The sequence below is a fragment of the Aythya fuligula genome, chromosome 16 (genome assembly GCF_009819795.1).
Source record: "Aythya fuligula isolate bAytFul2 chromosome 16, bAytFul2.pri, whole genome shotgun sequence".
In the NCBI taxonomy this organism is placed as follows: Eukaryota; Metazoa; Chordata; class Aves; order Anseriformes; family Anatidae; genus Aythya; species Aythya fuligula.
This window is the reverse complement of record NC_045574.1, coordinates 10,848,256-10,872,666: the sequence shown is the minus strand read 5'-3', so window position 1 is coordinate 10,872,666 and position 24,411 is coordinate 10,848,256. Positions and strand designations below refer to the sequence as shown.

General features: G+C 43.7%; 1 protein-coding gene across 1 annotated transcript in view; it reads right to left on the bottom strand.

The window, feature by feature from the left end:
• The window catches only part of VAPB (VAMP associated protein B and C), a 34,406-nt gene extending 11,997 nt beyond the window's left edge, over window positions 1-22,409 (bottom strand). Inside the window, exons 1-2 of the mRNA XM_032198092.1 lie at window positions 22,207-22,409; window positions 6,816-6,968 (exon numbers count right to left, since the gene is read on the bottom strand). Coding sequence (XP_032053983.1) covers window positions 6,816-6,968; window positions 22,207-22,264 — 211 coding nt within the window. The 5' untranslated portion in view covers window positions 22,265-22,409. The remainder of the gene's footprint in view (window positions 1-6,815; window positions 6,969-22,206) is intronic.
• Window positions 22,410-24,411: the final 2,002 nt, after the last annotated feature.

The following is a 24,411-nucleotide window of genomic DNA, read 5'->3' as shown; positions in this document are numbered from 1 at the left end:
TTTTTTATTTTTATTTATTTTAACATATTGGGAACTTTCATGGCCTCTCTTTCAATCACAGTGGTCACTTAGAACCTCTACATTTTGCAAATGACACCTGGATATTTAACACTGATATTAAAAAAACACAGGACTTGCTTTGAGATCAGACAGCACAAAATGTAAAAAAATAAGTATTTTATACAAACTTGTTATTAGATATTGCAAAAAGCTGCACACCCTCAAAAAAAAAAGATATTTAAAATGACCTTTTGTGAACTGCAATTACTGCTAACATTAAAAGAAATGGTGTAAGGATTAAAAATTCACATTTTATGACCCATAGGCTACTTCAGGCCCTCAATTCAATCACAGTGAACAGTTCGAGAACTGGGATTGCTTTCAAGCAGTAGTGCCATTAACATGTGCTGAAATTCATGTGCTAATTGCAGGGATTTATAGTATACAAGTGATATCCAGAGATCCCATTTATTACAAATGAAGAAAAAACAAACCAATCTGCCCCTTTCAATAAGCAAAATATGTTACACTTGTGCCATCTTTATTATGCACACAGTCTGTGGCCATCAACAACCAAATGACTTTTAAAGCTGCAGGAAAAGCAAGACAGCCAGTTGTCTCAAATATGCTGTGAAAATTATTATACATTTTTGACTTGCCTTGCAGTAATCAAATACTAGTCCAAAATAAATATTTGTGTTATTAACAGGTTGCATTTATAACTCCTCTTCCAAACAGAAGCGATTGAACTGTGAAAGCACGGCTATTTCAACATTGCATGACACATCACTGAAAAGCAGCAAAATAATTTCTCGTCCCTTTTGTAGCCACCTAGCTGTTGTTTCAAGTCTACACAATGTTGAAGAGCCAACTGGGTTGTCAGAGCTATCCGCTGTTTCTGGAACTCATCCAGACCTGCAGTTTTAACAGTTTGCTTTGCAGAGTGCAACTATAAGCTCATTTGAAAATCATTATTTCCCCAGTGGTAGTGCTGAAGCCGTGCTTCAACGCCAAACGAGTGCTGCTCTGAATTCCATTCACCGAATCCTAACAGCAAGCAGCTCGAGAGGGCTCGGCAGTATAAACGTTGTTAGCACTTTATTTTTAGATCAATACACGAAAGCCACATCGACACAAATTATTCAACAAATGTCTTGTAAGCCAGATGGGAAGCTCAAAAATACTTACTTTGTTCAAAAGGAAACCAAAGCATTCAACATTTATTCACGTACTATTGGGGGTTTCTGTGAAAGGGTGCTTCCATGGATCTGCCCTAATTGCCAGAGAAGTGGCTATGGTGAGCACGACTCCTTTGCTTTGCCTGGAAATTCCATACCTTGCACGAGAACTACCTGAAAAGGGCACATTCCTACAAAATACCTTACAAAATCAGCCTTCTTAGCTGGTCAGAAGTTTCTGACCAGCTGTCATCAGAAGTCAGTGACCCAACAAAATGACTAACAGGAGTTTCAAGTATGCTGGTACCAGCATCCATGAGGATGCGGCTGGGATATGCATCCCTCTGCCCACATTGATGGCCCTACAGCGTCCTATCACAAGTAAAACCTGCAAAGCCATTGGGAGACCAATGGAATAAGAAATAACATCAGTTGTACTTGCTAGCCCAGTTGCCTTTTCCAAAATTCAAAGGACCAAGCTGATGTACATCCTGTCCTGAAACATTTCCACATAATGGCCACCAGTTTACTCCCAGGCTCCTGTTACACCCCTTCATTTGTTACACGAGGATCCACAGATAGCGAAGCAGAGACGAAATGCTCCTTTTTCCCCAGTGCAGTTTAATGGCAAAGCTAATATCAGTATCAAGGGCAGAGGAAATTTGAAGCAAGGAAGGAAGATGGAAGGCCACACTCTGCTCTAAAAGCCTGCCGGGATCTACCCCTCCCTTCAAAGAGCAGAAGGAACAGAAAAGTCTCCCTGCTCAGATCGTCAGCAACCTTCCCCTGCTTTCCATCTCAATTTATTAATGGCTGTTTACTTGGTCTTGGACCAACGCTGCCCTTGTGCTTAAATATCACAGAAGGGGAAGAGTCCTTTACTTCCAGTGCATTCCAAGGCATCAATCACAGCAACTCCTGGCCTCCTGGTGAACCAATAGGCCAGACTGCCAGTCCTCTCTGGGTCAGGCTCCCCATTCATTCTCTGCACCTGCTCTGCCTCAAATTCCTCTCTGTCAGTTACTCTACGTATACAAACACAACATTTTATTAGTGCCTTGGACAATAGCATTTATGCTCTCTCTTCCATTACCTAGATGGACTGTACATACTACATTTGCCCTACTCACAGTTGTGTTATGTTGTTATGTTAGTTGTTATGTTAACAATTTGGTCACCCTATGATTAGTCACAACATCCCCATAACCCTCCCATTTTGTTCAACGATCTTGTAATTACAGCAGAAGTATTTTATTCTCCAAGTACATGATTTTGCAGTTTTTACAACGAGGCTCATCCTGGTTCTCTTACTGAAGCTTTCAAGGACGCCTAGTTCTAGCTGCATATCTTCAGCCTCCCAACTTTACGTCATCATCAGGGTTTTTAGTGTACTCTTTGTGCCAGAATTGCTTACAAAAGCATGAAGCAAGCTTAATACCAAACATCATTCTCGAGAAACATCACTGGTCACTTCCTCCTGGTGCAGTTCAGAAGCTATCCATCCACTGCAGCACTGCTTACTCTTCAGCAGCCCACTCAGTAGCCTGTGAGTCTATTTGTGTCTTTTCGACCTTTATTAATGGTTTTCCTATACGACATGGGATTAAATTCTTTATGGTCTGGCTAGATCAGAACTACCACGCCTCACCTTCACACAAACAACCCACGCTGCTACAGGGATGAGACTCAAGGTCACGGTGCCGGAGGTGAACGAAGGACACCTGCATCAACAAACAGGCAGAAGCCACTGTCTCCCTTTGTTTGTTCCACGTTTGCATAGCTCTTTCTGTAAATACTGCAGTAACACTGAAAATTGTTGACTCCTGCAGATCAAGATAGACTCTCCTAAAGCAAGCAGACAAAACCAGCCCCAGACTCAGGGACCACCACGTAGCCTTGGGGGGTGCAGGGGAATGGCAGCGGCCGATGTCTTAGCGGAAGAGGCAGACCCTGTGACCAGCACAGTCCTGAAGGAAAACACAAACTGCCTTTTCCAACTCAGGCAAGCTCACAAAAGACTAAAAATCCCCCCAAGGATGCCCTCAGCCTCCCCCAGTTTCCAGGGAGCACGTTCATTCTGCGCTGTGCGGCAGGATGCTGCACGCACACGGCACCATCTGTACTTCATCTCTCCCGTTATACACCTAGCTGCAGACTCATCAGCAGCTGCTTGTATTTTCTCACTTTTTCCCTTGTAATCTATTCATGCCTTTTATTTAGATTCCAGCCTCTTGGGAGCCGCAAAATCAGATATCTTTGTTCAAGTAAGGCATGTTTAACAAAAAACAGAATGTGTGCAAATCCCCTTCTCCAAGTGCTTCAGACCAAATGCAATCAAAGAGGGTGACAGCACATACGCACACTTCCCGACAGTTACATAAACTCAGCTGTTAAAATTACATGCCATTATATAACAGGTGAAAACAGGGACTACAAACCTGACATCGCAGCGAGCAGCGCATGCTGACAGAGCCTTAAATGCTGGCATTTAGGAAAAGCTGCGCTATGGCATAAGCAGACAGTATCTGACACCCCACTAGAATAAGGAAAGCTTTGCTTTTCTAGCGTTTTTGTGTGTTAAGTGAGCCAACATACTAGCAAGAAATAACGTTCAGATAGCTGCCTGCCTTAGGACAGAACACCTTTTCGTGAGCTTGTATCAAAATAGGATCCGCCTGTGGGACTGTATGGAAGAGAGGCAGCCAGTTGCTACAGTGCAAGGGAGACAGAGGCTGCCCCAAAGGCAGCAGTCAGTCCGTAATATTCTAAAAACCACAAATTGTTCCAGAGCTTCAACTCCATTGTGCTTTGGCACTGCATTTTTCTGGAGGCACAAGGTGCAGTACCAACGCAGTGCCACTGTGTTAATGCCAGTCAGCAGTTCTCAAGAGAACACATTGCATAAACTACACACACCCCAATTAGTTTAAGTGTCTGGAAGTTATTACCGAGCTATATTCTAATAACTTCTAGCAAAAATGCGGCTAAAATAAAGGTTTGGAAGAATTCAAGTCCTATTTTTATGCCTTACGTGAGACTTGAATCCCATGACTGAAGAATAACTGATTCAGAGGCAAAGAAAATATTTTCTATTTATATTTCTCTTTATTAAATCCAAAATCATCCTCTGTTCCTAAGCAGTATTACTCCAAAGCAGAGGTGAAACATCTCCTTTTCCAAGGATCTGAAAACAATTCTGATTTGTAAATTAATGAAAGTCCCCTTTCAATTCCTCATATCCAATAAATCCCTTTGGTAATCAGAACCAATGATGCTGCCATCTTCAGTACCAAAATTACGTCTCACACATGGTTTATAGAAGCTAGAAGCAAGACTGCAATGAATACAACTCTACTAAAGAGAAATTCACCCATAGCACAAGGTGAAGACAGCTTCTGTTTAGAACATTTTAGGAAATGAAGAATTAACATGCATAATCCCTGAAAGTTCTGTAACATATCTACCTAGAAATTTACCTATTAATATAGTAATTACTTAACGTACCATCTGAGGAACAACATGTACTGCTTGCATTTTAATATGCAATGTTAATAGAAGGGCTGGCAATTCAGCATAGTTATTTATTACTACTAAGTCAAGAGCAGCATGGAAGTACACCACAAATGTGACTTCTGTAATTAAATATACCAAAGCCATCAGCAAAACTGAATCATAAATCACCACAAAGGAAATTATCAAAAAGGGAAGTTCTTCAAAGCTTTGTAAGCAAAAGCAAAGCATAACTTAGAGTAAGCACAGCAATCTCTCAAAATTGGATACTTTAAGTCAAGTCTTGGACTGGATCCATATCCTGTCCAGCAGGCTGCTATGAAGAGCGAGGTTGGAAAAGCATGTAAGAGGAAAGCATGCTGGTAGCATAATAAGTCTTGCGGTTCACACAAGACTTGCCTATACTATGTACTGCTCAAGGTAGAGCAAAGGGTCACTGTAAGCAGAAGTTTAAGAAAAAGAATCAATGTTGAGCTCAAGACAACATTTCAAAAAGTATATGAAGCACTAGCAAAGGAAAAGGGCTTTTAATTTTGAAAGTTCATCTGAAAGATTAAAAGAATTGCCATCTTTATAGCATATAGATAATTTGTAGCTAGAAACCATACTAATTTTCTTTATCGCTTCATTGATTTCAATGCATTTAATATGCTTGCCTGCAGCTAGTATAGATGACAGACAGCTTTACTTGGGAATTGTCCGTAGTTTAAAAGAATTTCGATTCCTCTCTAGAGATCTTTTTCATTTACATATCAGTCATTTCAGAGCTTACTGCATACTTGCTAGGCTTCTCCTGAAGCAGAACTGCTTTGCCTGTCCCACCTGTAGGTACCACAGCACACCGGTTATCTCCTCACTCTGTGACATTCTCCAGATACCAAGTGCAAGCAAGGTACAATTCTGCAATCATATGCACGCTTAATTCGACACAGTAAGAATCCCCAAAGACAAAACACCAGTGAGTTTGCAAATGCAGGCGTATAGGAGAAGATTCACAACATTAGAGTCTCTGAGTATTATAATGTGAAGTATTTTTGGGATCAGTTTTTATTGTGCTGAAGCAAGGTCTCCAAGAACAAAGCATTCAAATACTTTACCTTTTATGCATTAGTAACTTAAGTCCTGCTTTTTACATTTTGATTTTTTTTCAAGTATAAAGCAGTAGTTATAGCTCACAAAATTATTTAGTACATGATAAGTTTGGTAAGACTAATGGCAAACCACGCAACCTATTAGTAAGTAATTTTTGTTGGGGTGGGCTCCCCATAGGCCAGTACCTTGTGTGCTTCTCTTATGCAATATTAAAATTTATTAAAAATAGTAAAACAAGTCTGCATGTTTACAGATACCATTTTCTTAACTCAGAAGTCAGACTTAATTTCTGCAGCCTGACACAATTAAATGCTTTGACGAAGTCCTTTAGATTATTAAGCTAATCAGTCCTCTATGCTTTCAATGTAACACACTCCTTTGTTTTTCCATTACCAAACTCAGGCAAGCCAAGAGCTACTGACTCATTAGAGAAAATCATTAACTTTTCCTATGAAACAGCAAAGATTTAGTCACTTGACATTTCTAGCACCAAAGCATACAGCATCTCCAAGGAACACAAAACAAGCACGGCTGCAAAGTAAATGTTTGCATTACTGCTTGGTTATATTAGGCAGTTTGGCAAAAGCCTATCAGTCTAAGCTGTGTGGCTGCAGTCCACCCAGTTTTATTCTTCCCTCAATGTGCCTGTCCAAGCACTTGTCTGACCCTGCAATGAGCTGGTTCAGGAAGTTAAGCTGGCAAAAAACTAGCCGTACAAAAATAATCCCACAGGGAGGGCAGGGCTGCAGCGGTACCGACTTGGATAGGCTGGCTAATGCTGCTATGGAACCACATAAATTATTTATATAGTCCCCCTCCCCCTGCCCTAAAACAAGATGTCAAAACAAGCCCATTACTGCTAGACCAGGAATAAGGGAAGTAAAGACAGATAAAATGGCTGCATCCCTATGAAATCACCACCTCTTGCTTTTACAAGCATTCCACAAAATACTTTCAGATGGCAAAGCATTCCAAGAACTAACTCATTTGATGAGGCTATTTTCAATTACTAAAAAAGACACTTGAATGACTTACCAGAAACATTAATTGATGTTCCTGCATCAATAATTCCACTGTTAGGCCTTACACAGTATCTGCGTGGTGCTGTGGTCTTGACTTTGAAGCACACATTTCTGTCTGTAGGGTTGCCGAGTTTCAGGTTTGTAGTGACAACATCTGTGAAAGGGCCTGCAGAAGAGAGCAAGAGCAGCCTTTAAATCACAACAGAAAGCACTCGTCAAGCAGAGGCTGAGCAGGCTCCAGATCCCTGCTCACAAATCTCATAAAGTACTGAGATGTTTGGCTTCCCTCTGTGGCACGCACGGTAACCGCGCACGCAGCTCGGGATGCAACAAGGCTGCGGAGCAGCTTGCTCATGGCACCACAGCTGAAGTTGGTCATTAATAGCAAACAGCAAGGGGGGGGATCATGTATACGTGCTGCCAACACAGCAACATGGCATTCAAACGGTGCCAAGTCCTGTGCTGTATCAGTTATTCCCCTCCAACACTGAACCAGAGTAAAGGCAGGCTTGCAGGGTACCACGTACATCTGTGCATGGACAAAAATAGGTGGGGTATAGGGAAATGGTTCTGGCTGCTAGAAATGGTACATCAGAAGCAATCTTCATAAACAAAATCCTGCCTCAGAGACAGGAAATAACCCCATGGAAACAGGAAAGTTCCCGGTGGCTGACAGCACCGGCTGTGACTTCTGTATCAGCACAGGCAGCTCCGACCCACCGTCAACTTCTGCAACACCGAGTGCAGGCAAACACATTTCTCGTAGGCTCACTGCCCACCTGAAACTGCCCAAATCCCTTTGGTTAGAGCAAAGGCTGGCTACTGGTTTTCTGTAAGGCACCGATAAATCAGGCAGGCTGCATGCGACTGCACTGCTTGCTCTGATCACAGAGAATTAAAATTAAAGAAATATAAACACAATTTTATCAACTGTCTTCTGCATAAAAAACAGTAGCTTCATGCCTGAATATTTTCATCTCCCTTCAGGAGTGAAAGTCCTAAAATTTTAAAAGCAAATAATCATTTTTATAATTAATACTAATAAGAACACACACTATTCCCCCATCATCCTCCTGCTCTCTGCAGAAAATAGGATTGGTCCTCGGCTGCAGCATGGTTGGCTTAAAAGCACTTAAGATTGCTTACTTTTCTGATTTATGACAAATTCATCTCCTAAAATGCCGCTTAACACAGCTGTGCAAGGATTACAGTCCTGCAGCCACAACCCTCAATCCAATTTGTTTTAAGCGATAATTAAACAAACACAAAGAGACGGCACCCCAGCAGCAGCATGGGACCACGCTGCTCGCGCTCCCAACAAGCCAGCCCTGCCCATACAACACAACCTGGCAGCAAAAAAAGTGAAGCAGGGAAATTTTCAGATCCGATGACAAAGGTTTCACCAAATCTGGGCCTGGTGATGAAACATCAGGATGTGAAGAATGAAACAGGAGTTCTGCCTGTGTGCTGCAGGGGGGGAGCCTTCAGGTCTAATGGAAAAGAACCGGGCAGAGCAGCTGGGAGTTGTTAAAGACATTCAACTAGCAGAAAAATCCAGCAACCATTTACGCATGTAAAGACAGTAGCAGATCTTCAAGGTAGATCTAACTGGGGGAACTCTAATGTTTCGGAAGGAATTACTTGATGCCTCGGAGTTATGGATGTGCCCTAGGAAGCTCGAGCACAGCACAGAGGGAGGGTCAGGGCTGTCTGCCCGCGGCCCTATGAGTGCAGCTGTGTCCTCGGCAGCTTCACCAGTCTGCGTGCTGGGATAGATTTCCCGGGGGAAATGCCGTGTTTTCACTTGGCTGATCCATGAATGCATGCAGGATTTGTACACCCCAGCTTCGAGCTGCTGTTTGTAATAGTAATACGACAAAAGTCTGCGTGTAAAATAATTTCCAAATGGATTTACTTACTGCTAACACGGACCATACCGAAATCGTTGGCAGCAAAACCTTTCAGCAGACTGAACTCATTTCTTGTCTGCTTGACTTTTCCTCTTTTTCTGTCCGCTAGGCTACAGAAAGTTTTTAGATGCGTTTTCCCCAAATTACAGGTCTCACAGATCAGCCAGCACAACTGCACGGCGAGGCTGACGCCCGCTCGCAGCAGACGCGTGCCAGGCACGCTCCTTCTGGCACCGCTGTCCAAACACCGTAGGCAAAGCAAACAGGAACAGACAAACGCGGGATTACAGTGCCATTATAGGTGTTCTGAAGTGCGTAACAGAAGAAGAAATAGACAACCGAGTACTGCTTGGGTAATTAGGGCACGGCAATGAAATACTATCGGCCTGGTCCCTGCCTTCTAAAAGCAAGGCCCGCGGCCTGCCAGCTCCGGCTGGGTGAAACCCTGACAGCTGTTGTTAAAGGATCACAGCCGACGTTAGGCTTTTGGGGGGAGGCTGGGGTGTGTAGGAACAGACCCTGGGTTAAGCACAGCCTAATTCTGTACTGGAGATGTGCTTTTGCTTTCTAACTGCTGGATCTGAGCATTTCGGGTAAGGGTGGCTTGGGTGTTAATGGCCACACGAGACTCACACATCGATGCTGGGGCTTCAATTTTCAATGCGAGGCAATGGAGCTTCTGGAGCCAGCTTGAACCAAAAGACTGTATTTGTGATTGTTTTCAATATTGTTGGAAAAGCAAAGCTTATATTTCTGTAAACACCAACCCAGCAAGTTTCAGGGCAGGGCGCTTTCCAAAATGACATTTCACACTTAAAACAAACAAAACAAACAAGAAAACACTTTTCTCCCATGTTTTTAAAGATCATGAGAAAAATGCCACTGGTGTCATCCCAAGGATAAAGTTATGAGAAACTCAGGGTCTGTATGTGCATCATCTGACACGGGTCGCCATGGGAGTGAGCTGTCCAGAAGGAAGAATGCGGCAAATTGAATTTGGTGCTGAAAGTTGGGAATATTCCACAAGGACCGACGACAATTTCCTGCCAGTTAGGATAAAGTCAACTTGTGTTAATACAAACCATGGGCATCTAACATAAACAAGCAGGTACCAAGACGAAAAACAAAAAAAACACCACAGATGTCATATTCATGCAACAACAAGCAACAGTGAGTGTCATGTTTTTTCACATGGTCTCTTTTCACCAGGGTTAGTTTCAAGCTACAGCTGTGGCTTTCCACCCAGGAGCTATGCATACAAGCCTTCACATTTGAAGATCACAGCATTATCTCAGAATTTGCCACGCTCCATTTCCTATTCAAACACCAGTGCTGTATCAATCTTTCCTAGGAGTGTCATTCCGCAGCGTACTGCATTATAATATCCCAGATCATTTTAGTAATAATAAAAAAGCCTGAGAATTAGGTCAGAAGAACATGATGTCAACTCTATTTAAATTTTAAATAAGTCTCCTCGCAATAAAAAGAAGCGCACATAATTGTAACAGCAAATCCAGGCTGAGAACTTTTTGGTTAGCGCAGTGCTTCACTACAAGCTTCGCACCACTGGCTGCTCCCAGTAACCGTGCTGCACAGCTACTGCACTTGAGCAGAATCCTAAATACAGTTTTTCCTCATCTTAACTGAAACTTCGTGCTTCAGCATGGCCAAGAAACAATCTTCATATATATGTACTTGCAGTGCTGCAAGACTACTGCTGGAGCATGGTCTGGCACATGAAAAGTCAGCGTAAGCATCAGAGGCAGAGCTTTGATGCCACATGCTTGGGCAGGAACTCTGCAGATTTTTATGTGCAAATACAACCATTAATACTTCTTTATAGTTAACTGCAAACTTGCAAGGCTGCAGTCTCACGGCCACTTGATCCTCGCACGTCTGTCTCGCTGCTGCAAGGGGAGGTGGTCTGACCTCTCCTCTCCACTAACTGCTTGTGCGAGCTGCGGTGTTCATCTGCTGCACGGAGAGCTGAGCCAGGGAGCTGCTTATGCTGAAAATTAATCCACTTAAAAGGCAGGGAGTGAGGGAGAGGGCAGTGGGGAAGAGAAAAAGGAGAATCAGTTTTCAGCCAGATCGAGCAGCACTCAGACACTGCCATCAGGCAAACCGCATCTTCCTGCGCAGCAGCCTTCTGCCAAATTGAGGCACTAAGGTCTCATATTTAGCAGGTTAAAGCTGGCACATCTAGGTGTACGCTCTGCAGCCACACTTTCCCTTGAAGCATTGGCACAGTCGTTTGAAGTAATTAAGGCACATGCCTAATTTTTTTGTTGTGTGTTTAAATCTAATGCAAATTCTTATCTGCTTAACGCTGGGCATCCCCTAAAGCAAATTTCCTGAACTGGTGCTTCTCGGAGCAAATGCAATACGTGGTACAACCACAGTCATGTCAGATTAAACTGGTAATCAGTAATTAGCATGGGTAAGAATAAATTCCCTTGTTGTTCCCAGAATGTCTTAGATGCACTTTCATCACCTTTTCCTGAACAACAATTTTCACCCCTTCATCCCAGCACCACAGACGTTTATCAGAAGGCAGAATAACCAGAAATACAACCAGAGCCTCGAGCAATGCAGCCGCTTGCAGTTCCGTTGGGGAAAGCAGCCGAATGCACCACCAGGAGGGGAAGGACGTATTTCACCGCGGCTGAATCCCATCGATGTGTCAGATGAAAGTCATTAATCACATGATAGAGTCATCAACCTTAGCAAGGTAACCAAGGAATCTTTAACAAGCGAGATGGTAGAAAGCCATAGAAGGGGAAACTTAAATTGTTTCATGGCTTTTCTCAAGAGCCCAAGCCGCACGCATTGATGCATCCTAACTAGATGTCCACATGGAGCAATAACTCATCGACTGAAAGAGCCACATTTACTGTGTGTGAGTGAGAGCGTGGGGGCTGAACACGATGCTTCAGGCTCCCCTCCCCACTACGCACACGCAATGCCTGCACACCTGCCCCTTGTCCCAGCCTCAGTACATGTGAACATCCTGCTGGGTCCCAGCCAGCATCACCCTGCCGACAGATCGAGGGCTGCCCAAAAGCACAGCCAGCTCTCCATCTGAGCAATTTTACCCCTCAACTTCCAGCTTTCCTTACCACTACATCCAAATTGTTTCCCAATTTATTATGCATCTGACAGTACTGATTTTGCTTTCTATCCCCAGCTTCTGCCATTTTCGGGGGTGGCTATCAGCAGAGCGATGGTTAAAATAAACACACTATTGGCAAAACATTAGCAAGAAGGCTCAATAACAGGTGTAGAATTGCCTTACTATACATTTCTTTTTAAAGTTACATATAAAGTTGATGACCTTTACAAACAAACTCTGAAATGTCAAGCAATGCGTTCTGAGCTATCAGCCAGGTGCCTGTGAATCAAGAACACCTAAGATCCAATCAAACTCTCCCCCTTCCTTACTTGTCTTAAGACAAATCACTTAAGGGCTTGATCTTCTGCTATTAAAAGCCTTAAGAGTTGACAGCAATTCCAAAACAGGAGCAGGTTTGGACCCTTAGTTTGCCTCTCTGTGAAGTCAGGAGAATACTTACCTAATTAAAACACTAATCTTCACAAGATTTTCTGTAAAAAGCACTGTATGCCAAGTTTTAATCATCACCACCATCTGGCTCTGGAGACATTCATAATTAAGTGAGCATCAGCAACTTTTGAAATCAAAGAAGTCGAAGAATGAGAAACAAGAATTGCCTGTGTTGCATAAACATCTTATTTCACAAGTAACTCCCTGAAAAGACCCAGCTATCCCAAATTTGGTAATTATGTTAAAGAAAAAACTTACGCTGCTTTTAATGCTCATGTAAACCACTCATAAACCTGTCAGTCTCAGCTCAGGTTTTGTAGGGAAGCAGCTAGAAAAGTGTGCCCTTGTGGAATCAATTTCATTACTCTTACTGTGCCTATCCTCACCCAAAGAGCCCTTGAAGCAAGAACGGAGGGAGGGAAGTGGCCACTTCCACTTTTGCTGTGCTAAGCAGTAGAAGCCTTGCTGAAAAAAATATTACAAGAAGTGCCATCCAAATCCCTCTCTGTGAAATAATTTATGCAGTGAGTTTTGTTTTTTTGTTTTTTAATATCATGTAATCAATAAGATGATCTACAAGGTGGGAAAAGGACACAGAAAGCCAGCAGAATTACATGATTCAGGTGCCAAAGTTGGATCAAGGCTGGCAGTAAATGATTTCATTTGGATGGATTAATCAGTGTCCTTCCCTGGCCTATTTTGACACAACCTATTTTTGCCAGAGCATGCCTCATGTTCAAGAGGAAAGAAAGACAAAAAACAACCATGAGTCTGATGACTATTTACAGAACATCTATTACGATGTAATTTTTGTCACCTTCTATTCCTCAGAGCATCATTAACAGTTTGATTTCACAGTTTTAAGAGCTGTGAGGCCACACATAAGGTTCCAGGCGAAATAGAAGAATGTCCTTCACGTAATTTTGGTACCGCTGCCATTTATTATTTTTTCCCCCCGAACTGATGTGTTCAGAGTTTTATTAGACCTGAGCATTACTTATAGGGATCTTCAACACCAAAATAACGTAAGAAGAAATATTTTCTCTATATCATCAGCTTTGTGCAGATTTCTGCATACAACTGAATAACCGAAGACCGATAGCAGCTGGCTAGCTTTTAGAGGTGTATCTGTTTCAAATGTGCTTTCATATCCTTTTAGAACCGAGTGCCAAACATATCATGTTTCTTTGTTCACTCCACTCACAAACGCCACACATATCAACTCTCTCCAGGTAGGAAAACAGCTCAGAAAACAGTGGCATGCTCTCTTTTCACAGTGAAATAGCATCTACATCTCTTTCAATAACCAGGAAATACTAAGTCTTCCATATAAAAGATAGCTCCTTATTTCTGCACAGCTCGAAGCCTCACACGGGTTGCTGGGTGGGTACCAAAAGGATGCTGAAACACAGCGCAGGCCCCTGGGGAGAAGAGTGGATGCAGCAGTGGAGTGGGTGCAGCACCACGGCCTCGTGCGCAGCCTCCCCTGGGAAAAACAGTGCTGGCTGAAGACTGAAGTCAGCACGAAGCATCTCCCTGGAAGAGACATCATGGTTTTATCCCCCTCCACCCATCCCAAATTACCCTTTTTTCTTGTACTTCTTGCAAAGTAATTTTCCCTGGTCTAATTTAATCACTAATCTCCATTTCAGATGCACATGCAAATGGTAGGGAAGGAACAACATAACTACGCTAATTTTATGCTCGTATATACTCTTCAAATAGACAAGTCTGATGTGTAACTTAAATAGCAACTGAACAAATATTAACTGCAAAATTATGCATAAATTGCAAATACCAGAAGAAAAGAGCAAAATTAGAGATTTTGGGACGCACAATGAGTAGCTGCTTTTGCAAGTTTAAAAAAAAAAGTCTAAATAGGCAGTGAGATACTAATTATATCTACAAATTAGGAGGAATCCTGAATTTAGCAAGATACATTTCTTGGGAGCCATTTAAAACTAGCCCATTAACTGTGCTTTCAAGATCAAAGGAAAAAATAAAACAAAAACAACTCAGAAAATTAATCATAAGCAGTGAGAGAACTTAATAAAGGGGAAAAATACCTGACAGTTTATACCACTTGGCATAGAACAAGACAAATGTGTGAAGTGGCATTCTACAAACCTAAACTCCCATACGCATTATCTACATCCCCGTATGGGTGAAATCAAGAAGTTCAGAGTAAAAAAAGCTATAAAAATATTAAAAAAAATACCTTACTGCCCTTTGACCTTCGCTCTCAGTCTGGTGAGCACGTAGGAAGGCCAGATGAGAAGATACTGCAAACCAGCGGAAATTATGCATGCAAACACTTTGAGAAGATGCAAAATGCACTGGTAAGTCACATACTGCAAAATGCAACAGCTGCAAATATAAACAGGCAAGGGTGACAGTCCAAACACACAACTGCACTCTGGAGTGGTGAATTTCTGCTTGCAAGAAACATTAGAAGCACCAGCAAGGATAAAATAACTGGCTAGATGAAAAAAACAGTCAGGGGAAAACCAAAAGTTTTTTCTTTTTTTAATTAGAGTTCCATAGTCACTTGACATGGCTTCTACAAACACAACTAACTTGAATCAAGGCTTTAGAAATGTCTGCAAAAACATGAGATTTAGCTGCATAGTGAGTCCCACACCTACACGATTTTATAATTTGCATCAAAAGTAAACGGATCACCAGGCAAACCTCCCCCTTCTCTATTTTTTCCACACCTCGTGGAAACCAACCAAGAAAACAGGATTAAATTTAGAACTATGAAATCTTTAATCCACAGCACCATGGTATGAAGGGCTTCGTTTACAGCTTGGAAAACGAGACACTAAGGTAGTTTGGTAAAGAGATTATTTTCATAAAGTATTTATAATAATGTGGGATAAAAGTACTGCATGCGGCAGCAGCACCCAATTTGTACAAACACATACAAATGTTTTTGGGGCCAGAAGGCTTCCAGTGGAGGTAAGCACTTTTCAGAGAACCTATAAGGCAGAAAGGACAGGCTTGGTCAACTCTCGGTAGGGTTGTCCTGCTAGTGTGAATACTCAATCACTTCTGTCCATGTGCATCTTAATCCCGCACTGAATTAAACATGGAAATGGTGATTTGCTTTGCATATGTTTTCGGTGACAGCAAGACTGGGACAGCTGCTCTGGACTGATGGCACAAATCCCTCCTTCAGGAAGGTTGCCTAGCAGGCCAAGACTTCAAGCTCACCAACAGCCCAGGCACGTTATGGATATTCCGTGTGTTTTTGACAGAGCTCTGAGTCTACAAAGGAGGTATGAAAGGATTTATACATTGAATAAATTTGGGGTCAAAAGTCAGAGAAAGAGATTTGGCACGAGGCTGGCCCTTAATTTAGATAAAGGGCTGTTTAAATATTGATGTGTATAAGCAGCACAGGCTTCCTTTCGGCCTCACTTATCACTTCACACGGTGAGGGAAGCAGGCCTGGGCCCTCAGCCTAGGCAGGCTCTGGCTGAAATCACTCAGGTTTGGCTTACAGGGAGAAAACGATGGCTTACAGTGGCACGGTGATAACGTGAAAGATCATATTCCCTGCAAAAACGAAGATGAAATTGAGGTCTGAAACAACAGCTGGTACCACAAACAAAACTGTTGCAAACATCATCAATAAAAGCTCTTGGAGCCAACCAACTGCACTGACAGAAAAAGCAAAAAGGCTGTTATTGTACCAACTGTGAAATGCTTTCAGTAGTTATTAGTTGTTCCCAGCAGGGAGCAAACATAAGACCAATATGGTAACAAGATAGTAGAAAATGAGTGTGGCTGCAAGACGTGGGCAGAATTAGCAAGGGTCATTTGACTCCTGCATTGTCTCCGGCGAGGCCAAAGCCGTGTTTGGAGGAGCTCTGAAAGCAAGAAACAAGACAAACCCCCAGGTCAGCCAGTTTTCTGCAGAAATTGCATTATAACACATGCAGAAGTCGCTCACTTGATCCAAAGCGCATTTGATGCAATCAATACCTTCTAGAGCGGGGTGCATGCAACAAATTAAGCTTCTTTTGAAGCGGGCATTTGTTCGTAGATGTAAGCTGAGCTGAGCTCATAAAGTTGGATCACTCACTATGGCAATGATGCCATTTTTCCAGTTGAGTTTCAAAACAGATCCAAGAATCTATTTAAAGGCTTGCGCTGATTTTTACAATCCTAATTCTGAATTAAAGTACAATTAGGCAAAATTCAGCCTTGTATTAAGATGCAGCTCACTTATTTAAAAAGTTTTTTTTTTTTTTTTTTTAAATTTCTTCAATTTGATTTCTTTTTGCTTTGATTTATAAATGATTTATAAGACATGTTAGGTAAGAAGACAGATGCAATCATTTTATTTCCAGGGAGAATAAGCTATCAGAAACTCCTGTGCAGATTTTGACTCCACATTCCCATTTCACAGGTGACAAGACATAACACACGGCCTGGTGGGCTGCAGCTGGTAAATACACGATTTGCGGCTCTGCACATGCGTGAATCTGCATCTGCTATGACACATTACCTGTCTGTAGAGAGACAGTCACTCCTTACCTTCAATATAGTTTATTACCCAGGCATATTTTCTGAAGCAATGAACAGAGGACACATGCCATCGCCAGCTCAGACTGGCATTCTGCCACCGAGGAGCTTTCAATAACCAGCTGGACAGCCTTGTTTGTCACCTATCATTGCAACAGTTCCATAGCTCAAACTGAGCACATCTTTCCACTACAAGGACCTCTTAAAAGAGCAGTTCTATGCTTTTCCTATTAAAAATTAGCTTAGCTGAAAATCAGTGCACAAACTTCAGATTCCTGAGGAACTGGAAATTCTGAACGTACGTGCCCCTTCCAATATGATCAGCTCTTTGCCTTTATTGAAAACACAAAATGCCACAAACCTAAGAGAAGAAGTAAGCTCCAAATTATAATTGCTCATGCTGATTTTATCACTGCATTAGGCTCTTCCTTGAACTAGTAATACTTTGATCCCATTAATGCTCATTACTTCAACTGCAATTCTTAGAATCAATGCAGTACAAAATTATTCAAAAGCCCTTAACCCATCCATCGCATTGGCTGAAACCTTCAAGTTGATTGTGAGATTTTTGGAAATAATCTTAGAAGACCTAAATATGTTAATTAAATTTAAAAGAAAACATAGCTAAACTTCTTTTATTTGCTTCACACATCCCAAATAATCATTATTTGGCTCCCTAACCAAAGATGCGTTCTGTTCTAAGTTTCAAACTTTTGTCAGCTCACACTCGTACAATTCCTCCTCCTTTCCCAGCAGGGCCGTGTCATGTCTCTAGAGCGCAGCACACCAGCTGATTAAGGAAACACCGTCTTTAACTTATTCCACCTTTCAAAAAATGAGACATATCACTAAATAGGTACAATGCATCATTCTGTTGCCTTTATCTTCAGTTCTTCTCCTCCAAGCATTGCTCTTTTTAAGTGAAGAGTCTATGGAAAGCCATGAGGCAATTATAAAACTAACGCACGTGAAATTAGAATAATTCAGTGAGATGCAGCAAGTCTGTCCAACTATAACAAACTCTTAATAATTAGAATAAAACTAGTGATTTTACCTAAGTTGCGAGAATAGCTGGCGTAAGATGAACTACAAATATTTAAGTGTCACCAAAAAATGACTAATGAACTATAGCTTCATACAGATTTATGAAGCCTGCCTGTTATTTAAATACTGTTCTCTTTTTGAGTGTAAAACTTGATCAAATATGCAGAAGGATGTGAAGGTTTACTCATATTTGATCTACCAATGATTTTATTAGGAATTGGGCTAAACAGAAGCAAGCACAGAATGGTACATATTCCAGCAGAAGAGCAGCCAGCCATTGACACAGCAGCTTTCAAAGAGTAAAGAAATCCTAGCTCTGACTGCCATTATGCTGTGAACACCAGAAGGGCTCTAACAATTTAAAGGAAACACTGTATAAATTTTCAACTTAAAAGATGCATATTAATTATCCTAAAGAGGCAACTTCTCATAATGCTGTCAGTATTTTACATTCTTAAACAAAGCCTGTTCCAGCGGCAGCGATGAGAAATCCCTGTTTATCCAATAGGGAACAGGATGAGCAGGCAGCCAAATCCCTCTGAATACCCCCAGTGCCTGGGCCTTGCACACAGATCACGACAGGGAGGGAGCGGTAAGCACACAGTTGAGTCACAACATCCCGCTAGGTCCTCAGCCTTTCTTCCCAGCCCTGACAACAGCAGATTCAAGGCTGATCACACGTCCCAAGCGCTGCCAAGCCGCTGGACCGAAAAGCCTTAGCTCAGTCTCCGGTAAGAATTGGGCATTCGCATCGGACAGAGGAGGTTTTGCCAACCTGCAAGGCATGGATCTGGCTGTAGCTTGCCCAGATGCACACAAAGGAGCTCAGAGCCATGCACCTGGGAGTGTGCTGCAAGGGCTGAGGCCACACCTTTGGCCGCAGCTCTGACATACCCTGGGGATGCAGCAGAGCCAGCGACAGGCGATGGCTTGGAAGGAACACCGCTGGGCCTGGAGCCACTGCTGGAGCAGTATGATTAAGAATGGAGAGTACAGGTCATTCCTGTTTGTTATTGTGCCCTTCGCAGAAAGCAGAGCTACACAGAGGCGTATTGCAGGCGTGCAGGTGGAAAAAATCACGCACCGGACACAGGAAACTGCATTTGCAACTGGCAGCAACTTGTGCTGGTTGGCGAGGAATTAATGTGGTTGCACAATACTGCTACTTGCCACTTGGGGAGCACTGCAACAGAGTGAGTGCTGAGTCATAAGCCCAGGCTCACCTGTAGCAACCCCCCAAAACCCCTCTGACACGCATCACAGCCCACGCCACCTCCACCCGCTGGCACAAGCCCTCTGCCAGCCACCCCCACCCCAAACTGCACCTGCAGAGGATGCTGCAGCAATTTCAAGCAGCTGAAAACCCAGGTGGGTCCTAAAATAAGTTCAATTCTAACAAAACATCACTTGCTGGCACTAAATAAATCTGTTCCAGGTGGGCCTGTGATGCTGGAAGGATGGATCTGCCTGACTGGGAGCCATCCTGTGAAGCAAATGAGGCAGTGCCCCATAGCACAAGTGTGGCACTGTAATTACCAATGCTATCAAAACACATCTAACTAAAGGGGCCAGAATTACACACCCCCGCACAAGTTTAAAGCTTGTGCTTCCTTAAGTCTGGTCCTTGAATATCATGATCTAATTCATGGCAGAAAATCTCATTGTTGCATGCTGTGTGATTAACAAAAAGGAAGGGAAACATACATGCAGACGTTCTCACGTACAGCACCAAGGGTCTTTTTCACCATTCATTTCCAGTGAAGTCTCAATGATAAACCTATAGTTCAACGCTTTCTCACCTAGGCAGCAAAACTGCAGTGACCAACAGAAGTCACTGGCACAGCTGCACAGCTGCTGTTGCACATGAGCAGGGTAAGGAACGGGCACCTCCAGCCACACTGTGATCAGAGAGGAGTGTCCTGCCTCCTGCTATTCACAGCTGCATTTCAGCGCAGCACATGGTGATGCTATTTTGGAGCGTGTGTTATGGTGTAGGAGATGGAGAGGAAAGACAACCCCTGCTCATGCTCACATGCTATGAAAAGCAATTCTGGCATGAATATCTTCTTTGATATTTCTGAAAAAAAAAAAAAAAATAATAATAATAATAATAGACAAATGGTATTTTGAAAGACCTAAACACATTTAGAAGAACTGCTGCAAAATGAGGGGTTACAAAAGCTTCTTAGAAAAGGTCTTCAGATCCTTTCTTTTAAATGAAAGCAGTGGCTAACAGAGACTGCTGCAATCCCACACACTGGGACACACAGAATGAATCCTCACTTCGGTATCTTGTTCCTGCCTCCTTTCATAAATGTCACACCTCCCTCTAGATTTTATATTTAAGAATCAAAACAGAGCAGCGTGACAACAGCATAGCCGATTATTTTCTGCATTTTCTACCCGTGTGCATTTTGACAGAGACCTCTATCCATTTCCAGCGTTTGTGAAACTCGGTTTAGGATCCCACCTTGCTGCTGCTGCCGCCCTAAAGCGTCGAATCTTTTGGGCACACCAGTGAGGAAGCGGAGCCGCACCGGTCGGCAGCGCTGCTGGCACCTGGCAGTCCGCATCCGCACGCGCTGAGCACAGCAATGCTTTGCACAGAAATGCAACTGTTTACAGAGGCAAGAGAACCGTTGCTGCCACATTAGCAGGCAGCAGGCCACCACAACAACAGGACGAGAATCGCTTAGAGCGGAATTGACTTCATGAATACTTCAAACTGGCCTTTCCTGAATGAAGGCCGGTGGTCAGCACTGCCTGTCAGGAAGGGCTGTAAGACAGGATTTATTGCCAAGGCATATGAAGGCTATCCATAGCATTAGGCCTATTCCAACATTAATATTTAAGCATACTTTTAAACTAAGCCATAGATTAGCTGCAGCTAGTCAAGCAACATTGTACATTATAAGAAGCGTACGATGCTGGCTAAAGATTTGACAAAGAAAACCTCCACGGTTGGTGGATTTAACTTCAGCAGTCCCAGATCCTCCACTGAGGGCCAGGCAGCCTGACTAGTTAGCTTTACCCCAACAACAACACCACCCCACGGTTTTTGGCTAGTTTTATACCTGCTTGCAACCAAGTGATAAGAAAACGCCCCAAACCACAATTAGGTGCCCCTGGCAAGTCTGTACCAATTAAGGCCCCGCTTCTTGCCCGCCTCAGCTTCCTTGATGGAAGTAACGTTACTGACATTCACAACAAGCATAATTAGATGAACATCAGCCCTTAACATAAACAATATTAGAGCAGTTTGCTTCTTGAGCATGTTTGATTCTGCTGCCATAACAACATGCAAAGACTTCAGCCTGCAACAAAGACACATTCAGTCCAGCCAGGGTTTATTACTGTGCCTTTTGGTAAATCCAGTTTATACTAATAGTTTATATTGAAATATTTAGTATTAAATACAGGCAAAGACTTCTCCTAGGTGTAAAAATGTTACATGAAATGTTATATGAAATGTTATATGTAAAAGTGCTATACTGCTTTTGAGTAAGCAGTAATTTTACCACACGCCACCAAATAGGTCGCTATTTTTAAAAAAGGAAGATTTGCCAGATATTCATCCGAAGCTCTACAGCACCTCTGACTCCTGCAGCATAAATAAACTTGCCGAATGCTTATTTGTAATCCCCGAATATTGCGTTACAGCAGCGCTATCCCTCAGGTCACAACGCTGGAATCTCAACGCCAGCTCCAACCCATTCAAGTGCTGGGCTTGCGGGAAAGACGGGGTTGGGGGCAGGCGGAATATTCGCAAGGAATGCGTCTGAACGCCTCGCAGCGTTATGGTAACGGGGATAAAAGGAAAAAAAAAAAACACGCCACGAGAGGCCACCAGGGATGGAGCCGGGGGGGCTCAGGGTTTCCCGCAGCCCGGCCGAGCCCCGCCGCACACACCCGGGGGTGCCCCGGCTCCTCGGGGACCTCGGGGAGCGCCTGCCCCCGCCTCAGCCCGCAGCGCATCTCCCTTCCCCGAGGCCCCGGCTCCGTCCTTCCCCCTCCCGGGGGCACAACGGGCGCTTCCCCGGCTCCCTCCCGGCTTCTCCTCAGCCCCGCAGCGCGGCCATGGCGGGGCCGGGCCCGGGACGCCCACCCCCCCCCCGCACCGCGCTGCGGCCCCGCGGGGCCGGGGGCTGCGGGAGAGGAGCCGGGGGAGTGGGAACGGGGAGGAAGAAGGAGGAGGAGAAGGAGGAAAAGGAGGAGGGGGACGGGGAAAGCCGCGGCGCTGAAGGACATTTTGGCAGCGGGCGCCCGGCCCCGGCCCTACGGAAAATGGCTGCCGCCGGAGCGGGGCCGGGCGGTGGGGAAGGCGGCGGCGGGCGGGAGGGCGGCGGGCCCCGTACCTTTGAATTTGAGCTCGTGCTGCGGTTCGAGGCTGAGGACCTGCTCCGCTTTCGCCATGTTCCTCCTCCTCTTCCTCCTCCTCGGCGGTGGCGGCACCAGGCGGAGAGAGGAAGGGAGGGAGGAAGGGAGGGGAAGGGGAAGGGAGGGCCGGCAGCGGGCGGGCCCCGCGGCTTTATTCAGCGCCCCCGAGCGGGGCCGAGCCGGAGCCGGAGCCGGGGCCGGGCGGGCAGCGGCGGCTCCCGGTGGGCTGACGGGGACGCGGGGAGAGGCCGGGAGGGCCGGGGGCGAGGCGGGGATGATGCAGCACGGAGCGGCCCAGGGAGAGGCTGCGGCTGACGTCTGCCGCCCGCCCGCCTCCTGCCGCGGGGGCCGGGCCCGGGGAGGGGAGCCCGGAGCCCCCCGAGGCCCCGCACAGGGGCGGCTCCGGGCCGGGCCCCGACCCCCGGGTAAGGACAGGGCGCTGCGGGGCTGGCCTCCAGCCACGGGCTTTGTAGTGGATAAAGACACGTTCAGGGCAGCTCGGGGGGTTGAAGGCTGCCCCTACGTACAGGCTAACGGAAGCTTTTTTCCTTTTTTCTCCACATGACTTGAAATATTTTTCAGTTTACAAATTTGTCTACTTAACGTGAAGAGCCACTCTTCTGCTGACCTTAAGGCCATAACAGTTGTAACAGCACTACATAATCATCCACCTGTCCCCTCCCCTAGTATTCTACAATCTAAAACTTCGTAAGAATTCATAAAACATTACTGACACGTCAAATCAAGGGGGCTGCAACAAAGCAAGAGATTGGGGTGTCCCTTTTACCAGAAGAAATGTGCCAAGGATTGGGGTCCTAAAGTTTAGTTTATGTATAATTAATAAACAAGTCTTTGTGTATACAAATTCTTTTCTTGGACTTCAGATGGGTAGGACGGGGGAGGAGATACCATGGTATCAAGGATAAAAGCAGTCCTATTAACAGAGAAAAACTTTCAAAGCATTCCAGTTATGTTAGAGCAAGTCCTAATGAGGGGTGACTGGCTAACAGGTAAGAGATTAATAAAAATATAGTAATAAAACATTAATGTGAAAATTCATGTTACCACAGGACTACAAGCTCTGTGATACATATGGTACCTCACATGCCTACAGGTTCTTTGTATTATGAATGTTATCACAAATATTGTTTTACTTTGTAATTGCCAAAAACGTATAAAAATGACTAAAAATAGCTGGAATAAAAGGGTTGCTGTGTTGCTGGCAATAAAAGCAATAGCAAACGAGTGATGTGTATGTTCAAATTAACAGCACTAAATGGATGATGACATTCAGTGCTGTAAGGAAGCCTTGCAAAAGCACAGCTGCAGTATTTGTACCAAGTCTCAACACCAGCTGCTCTTGTCCATGATAATTTCTTTTTTTCAATTAGTTCGTTTAACCATCTCCCATCATGTTTCACCTTTTGTTTTTGTTCCAACACTGTTTTCGTTCCATGCCAAAACAACATAAACCCATATAAATATTTAGTACAACTCTGAGTTTTGTAGTGAAACTTGGCAATGCTTTCTACCCAATACATCAGGACTAGTTAAAAGCTTCAGCAATGTATAGCAACATGCTCGAATAACGTACTGCTGTTCTTCCTTAACTTCCTTCTCCTTCCTTCTGTTGAAAGAAAAGATGGTCACAATGTCATAAAGGCATGCTTTTTTTTTTTTTTTCCAGGTCTCTGCTATTCTACTGTTAATTGGATTTGGAGCCTAGGATGTCACTAGCTTATTATTTTTGCTATTTGTGGGGGTTTAATTTATACTATAAACTACAGATTATGTCATAACATTTTATTAGATTTCAAATCAGGAGGTAATTCAGTTCACTTACGACTTGCAGTAGAGCTTTCTTTGGCTGATATTCTGGAAACATTGTCTTCTTTCACATAATCTCTTAGATTTTTTTTTTTTTTTTTTTTTTAAATAAACAGATTCTCTCATTGAGCTATAAAACACGGCTGTCCATAAACATTCCAATTAATTGGTAGAAAATGATAAGGTTTATATACATCTGCAAGTTAATTGGAAACTAATGAGGAATAAGACAAAGGAAACATTATACAACATATAGTCATACATAATAGAAGTCCTTAAAGTAAACAACTGTTCAGCATTGCTGCCCAGACCTTTCCACATGCTGCTTTTTCTGAAAGAAGTTCAAAGTACACCGT